This window comes from Myzus persicae, unplaced genomic scaffold (genome assembly GCF_001856785.1).
Source record: "Myzus persicae strain clone G006 unplaced genomic scaffold, MPER_G0061.0, whole genome shotgun sequence".
Classification (NCBI taxonomy): Eukaryota; Metazoa; Arthropoda; class Insecta; order Hemiptera; family Aphididae; genus Myzus; species Myzus persicae.
In genome coordinates this window covers 32,718-39,046 of record NW_019100546.1, presented here as the reverse complement: position 1 = coordinate 39,046, position 6,329 = coordinate 32,718, and the positions used below count along the sequence as shown (strand labels likewise).

General features: G+C 29.5%; 1 protein-coding gene across 2 annotated transcripts; it reads right to left on the bottom strand.

Moving 5' to 3' along the window:
• Window positions 1-247: 247 nt before the first annotated feature.
• LOC111031943 lies at window positions 248-5,633 on the bottom strand. 2 transcript variants are annotated; one of them, XM_022312095.1, is made up of 4 exons: window positions 5,500-5,633; window positions 5,380-5,420; window positions 2,594-2,785; window positions 248-985 (listed from the first exon to the last, which is right to left on the bottom strand). In XM_022312095.1, exons 3-4 carry the CDS (start codon window positions 2,776-2,778, stop codon window positions 607-609), a joined length of 564 nt encoding a protein of 187 aa, XP_022167787.1. In that variant the 5' UTR covers window positions 2,779-2,785; window positions 5,380-5,420; window positions 5,500-5,633; the 3' UTR covers window positions 248-606. The 2 variants fall into 2 exon arrangements, with proteins under 2 accessions (XP_022167787.1, XP_022167780.1); XM_022312088.1 differs by lacking the exon at window positions 5,380-5,420.
• Between the last annotated feature and the right edge of the window lie 696 nt (window positions 5,634-6,329).

Sequence of the window (6,329 nt, the reverse complement as noted above, 5' to 3'; positions counted from 1 at the left end):
ACACTGATAAAGAATTATTATACAAGAAGCATAGGGAAATCTGATAAATGAACTCCCCATTTTTTTAGAGGGATTAGTATGACTATTATATTTATATTCAAAATATATAACAATATTATCTTCCTTCAAAAAAATGGCTGCCAATTATTGGTATCATATTAAAGTGTCCAGGCCTGGTCAGTGGTCTTACTGTAATTGAATGAAAAAAGTCCGATGGCGGTCTTTGAAATAAACAGAATATTATAAATATCATTCAATATTGCATATTATATTCGCAACAAAATAAAATATTTTAGTGTCATCAAATAATAATAGTGTGTTAACACTGCATATAGTGAGGTGTAATACTATAGGTATTGTACTAATGTACTATATTATACTATGTCTGAAAAGAGAACAATCACTTAGTGAATGATGCGTTTGGCACTTTGAGAACCACGTGCTCACGCTAACACCGATATGTTGGTAGGAGATGGATGTCCATTGGTCGGCCGTCTGATTATTCTCTTCTGAGACAAAGTATAGTATATTTAATAGTAGTAAATTAAATATTATTAGGTAGGTCATCATAATATTATGCCTGCAGGCTGCAATGGCACACATCACTCATTGGTCAAAGTCGGGTGGGCTGTATCTGTCGATCCCCGACGACGGCGGCACGTAGTAGATTACCCGGGTGGTGCTGACAGGCTGCGGTACATCCGGTGATAAGTTGCTGCAAGGCGACAAATCGAACGGCACTATCGTGGGGCTGCAACCCTTAATCGAGTACGTGACAATTGTTTCCGGTAGCTGGGAAGCGTCGCTCCGAACCGCGGTCGTCGTCGTCGGCGATGCCTTTTTCTCGAGATTCCGCTTCAGTCCTCCGATGAAACGCCACCACCAGCCTAAGGGACGACTACCGCCCTCCGTCGAGGACTTCCGGTCGTCGTCCCGAGCCCCATTGAACCAGTTATCCTGCAGGTACGGCGTTCGCGTCGTGAACCTGAAAAACGTCGAAACTATGCACCGACAGATCATAATATGTGATCACTATAATTTTAGGTATAATGTCTAATGAATAAAATCCTAATTTGTTAAAGGGGCGCTTTTTAACCGTCAGAGTCCTCCCACGCCCGCCTCCCCCCACTTTAGCCCCTGACGATTCTGCTGTCTTAAACACAAGACTTACGGAAAAATATGATTTTCATTTACACATTGCAAATTCTGAGGTACTCAAAAATATCCTATTTGATATCCTGATTTTATAACAGATTTTTTTTTAAAACTTCATGACCATAATTTTGTACCAAAACATTGTGATATTTTTGTTAGACAGCAGCAATGGTACATTATCAACTGTCGAAAGTTTATAATTTAAATTTTTTTGATAAAGTAAAAGATAAATGTAAATTACTATTTTACCTTGTAATCTTATTTTTTAATGTATAATACCAAGAGCAAACAAATGTATGGAATCGTTGCAAAAAAAAATCATGCAGAATCTTGTTTCTACCTGTGTGTATATATAATATATATATATATATATATATATAATGTGTGGAACCGTGTATCTCTATGTATAAAAATAGTTGTTAAGATCATCACGATTCCGAAAATTTAAGGAATTGTTCTTCACCGGTATTGACTACCCACAGGGATCAAACAAACGTTCGACAGCATGTACCTACATTTTTTTTGTAGGTACTTGAATCGTTTTAAAATTTTAAAACCAAAAAGTTTTTTGGTTATCACATTATGTTCCCATTTAAAAAAGTTTGAAGCATAATATATATAACAAACTAAAAGTTATTCCACCCGGCTACCAACACGTATGTGTGTTTTCTTAATACAATTTTTATCTCGTACGTAAAAGTCGAACGACGTCAGTTTACTCAAACTTGAAAGTTTTCACATCAAAATATATAATAATATAATGTGTAGACACGGAGTATCAATGCATCATACTAATACTTACGTAGTAAGTACATCAAAGAGCCATATTGGTGGTACTATCTATCATCATAATATAATTATTTTAACATAATATTAATGTATTACACAACTATACATTATAATATAAATTATATATACACAATATACATATAAGTACATAATATTATATGCGTAACATTAACAATATTGACATTTGACACAGTGCAGCGATATGTATAGGTACTGAATAATATAAGTTTAGGATGATATTATCGTGCAAACATAATATATTATGTCATAGCACACTATTAATAATTATTATATACAAATATATACTATTAGGCACACCCTATATATTAGTATCATTAATGCGCGTATAGTAGGTACCTATATCGGCCGCGGACTATCTCGAGTTTAATCTGAATATTTCACAACTACGTCGTCTGTCTATTATACCGTATTACGGTTTGTAATTGTAACCACGATGGTATCATTCTCTAACCATGAGTTGGCCCGAGTAAAAAGTTTGGACATGATAATATACGACATACGACTTGAAAACAATCAGACTGTAGTAGGTACAAAAAAAAACGCTATTGACGGACGATAATAATCATGACTATACAATATACGTTTATAGGTAATATAATTTAAATTATAAACTTGCAGTGTTTCGTACGTGTTAGCCTCCCCTGGATCTTGGCACCCAGGAACACCTTCTTCGACTACGGCGCAAGAACTAGTCAAACCTTCTGCGGTTGACACCACGCGGCTGCTGTGTATCGAGGGCGTCGCAGTTTTCGTTCTACAGTCGACTTTTGCCACTATTAATATTATTGTGCATATCAACACGATTACAGACATCACGATTCTGAAAAAAGGCGTTTTTTTCGGATTTCAGTAAATTCAAAAGCCAAACCGTTACTAAGAGTATAATATTTAATTATTTACTAGTTATACCTAACTGTTTAACTTTGCCCGGGTTAAAATTAATCGATCTTTCTATCCTTTTTCCGTTTTGCTTCAGTTAAAATTTATTATATAATACTCAAACAATATTATAACGATTAATTTTATGATTTTCCGCTTCTTAATAAAAATATGATCTACATATTTTTTACGTAAACGCAAAAAACTGAAGACAGATTCAACCACTGCTGAAAAGCAGATGTAAATTAATGTCGTTAAGAATATTAAGAAAGCAAATCATAAAAGTAATCATTGTAATATCGTGTTCATAAGTAGGTATATTTGATTTTAGATTTGTTTAAAAAAATATATATATTTGTTAACATTTATATATATATTATATGGGTATTATTATTTTATATTTATTATTTATTTGTATATACTATGTTTGTATTAATTATAGGTAATAGTGATACAATCTGTACCTAACCTTCAAAGACAACAATTCAAAAAAACAAAAAAATTCGATTTTCATGAGCCGAAACAAAATTTATGTGTGATTGTCTATATCGATCTGACGACCTATATATGGGTTTGGAAAAACGAAGATACAAAACCTCCCCGAGGCTCAAGGAATCTATTGATAAAACTTTTATTTAAAACGGTCCAGTAGTTTGGAGTACTTACACAGAGAACGATTATTGACAGACAAGCAAACAAACCAACAAACATTCTTTTATATAATATATTATATTATTTATAATGTATTACTCGTACCTATGCAATAATATATGCACTGTAGTATGTAATATGTATGTATACAGTTTGTGTGTACTCGATAATAAATTTACATCGTATATGTAGCATAATATTATATTGTTAACGTCAGTAAAGATGGTATCAGATATTATAATATATACTTCTGACAGAAGTAGATACAAATTGTGTGTAAGTATAATACTCGTACGTATTAGTTACGGTTTACTACCGAATTAGTTCAGTAGACTAGTAGACATATGTTCTCATAAATAATATGATTTTGACTCCAGCTTTTCTACCAAAAAATAATTTTATAAGCAATTCATTTGTGTCAAATATCAATTTTACCTAGCTATAATAACCTCGTAAATGCACTTACAATAGAACCAATCACTGGAAACAGTAGCGCCGTGAAAATTATTGATTATAACTTATCTTTGAATAAAGCCTGAAGAGCTACACTTCTTAGACAATTATGAGTTTTAAATATTAACTAGGTATATATGATTTTAACTTATATTTTAAACGGTTCATTAATGATATTTTCGAAATATTAATATTTATTAAAACACTTTGATATAAATATATTACATAGTACAGCTGTATGTATGTGGTACATGTTTTAATCCTCTCGTAATCATTTTATAATTAAGTATCCTTAAGAAGTAGGTAGGTACTATAAGTCTATTTAGTATTTTTTATCCGCACACATAGTGTAACCTGCTAAAAGCTATTGGGTTACTTACTAAATTCTAATATTAATATTTGCATCTAAAACCGTTATATAATATTACAATACAAATAATTTTTTTTTTTATTAAGAACTAATTTGTACATTTATAATTTATAGCTTAAACAAATTTTAAATACTATACAGGTCATAATTTTTACCTATTACATCAAAAAACTGCCCACACTAATTGTTTTAAGCTTATAACTAATTTATGTAGTATTAAAATAAAATAAATTATAAGTCCAAATAATGCAACTACTTATTTTCATTTATTGACAGACAAAATACCAGATACCACGTTATCTCGCATTCTCGTTACGATTCAACAAGGATAACCACATTTGTTATTTTTATGAAAAATTCTCAAGAATAAAGTATTAAAGTATATTCAAAAGATATAAAACTATAACATTATGTGAAGTCAATTTTGTATGTCATTTATAATACTATAAACTTTAAAAGTTTTTTACAAACAAAGAATTAAATATAATTTATGCGATTTTATGATAGTTGGAAAACTCTGTGAACCAAATCTAGTTGAATTCACAAGTTTTATAATTCTGTAAATTATACCCAAATCATACCAAAAAATCTAAAAATGTTCTAAAGTTTTCTTAGGATTTCACGAAATAATAGAAAATGTTCAGTTCACATTTATTTTAAAGTTTCAACGGTCATCAATTACACACTATGATCATAATAAAAATATACATACCAATAATTTCTAATAACTAATGATATAATAGCATAATACGCATTAGATAAATGTGGCCGTGGAGTATTATGATGGTATTCACTTTTCAATAATTTTATTGTTAAATAAAATTGAAATATTTATAATTTTATAGGTACCTGCATACTAATAATTTTAAAAAAGATAAAATAATAAAAATTCCATATTATTTGATAAAAAACGTTCCGCAATACAATGAGAAAAATGTACGATTTATCATTCTTTATTATTTATTTATGAATTATTAATATTTTTATCAAATGCTTATGTGAGTATAATGATTAGGTACTCGCATTAATCCTTTTTATATATATTTTATATACATACCTACCAGGTTGGTTTTAAATATTTAAAGATATTGAACATCTACACCTATAACCATACAAAACTAATCTTATCATGATTATTGAAACAAATTATTTAATCCACTAAAAAGGTTACATTTACTTACTTCATTATTATGCAACTTGATCCAATAAATTTAAAAACTCTCGACACCGTGACTGTTTACCGGGGTATGTTATGACAGGTACTACACAAAAGTTAACACTGCTGAAAATAATTTAGGTACTCTATTAAACTAGTAAACTGATACAATTAACGATAAACAGCAAATTGTATTTTAAATAATCGTGACCAGCTGGATAGTAGATAATAATTGTAAATTAAATTCTATTTCTTCACACTGTTTATTCGATTAGTTAGTAGAAAATATTCTTATTTCATTCCTGTCGTCATATTTTTGTCATGAACTATAGTATGCTGTACATTATTACTTTTTTTATTATGGCTGTATAGTAAAATGAACTAAATTGAACGAGTTGTTTGATTATATTGTATACATTTATGGATAGTATTAAAGTTTTATAATAATAATTATATTATTATTGATAACAATTCATATTTATCTATACTAAAAAATAAAGCGATTATATTCTTGCAGTTTAAAATTTAAATTGTTACTAAATAATTTATTTCTCCTGACTGTATCTAGATATATAAACTTTAACATTGATTAAAATTGGCTTTTAATGTTATGTTTTATTGCTTTGAAAATAGTTGTTATTAATATTGTAATTTTATAAAGTAACAAAAGTTATATAATACGGTTTCTATCTATATACCGCGGCCGCTATGCTGTATCGTTATTCGTTATAAATAAATTATGACGTGGACTATACTTAACTGCAGTTTGAACTAACTATAATGTTAGTTGTACATAATTATAATAAGTTTCATGCGATCTGAAATAATAACATAATGTGAGCAGAGGGACATGTC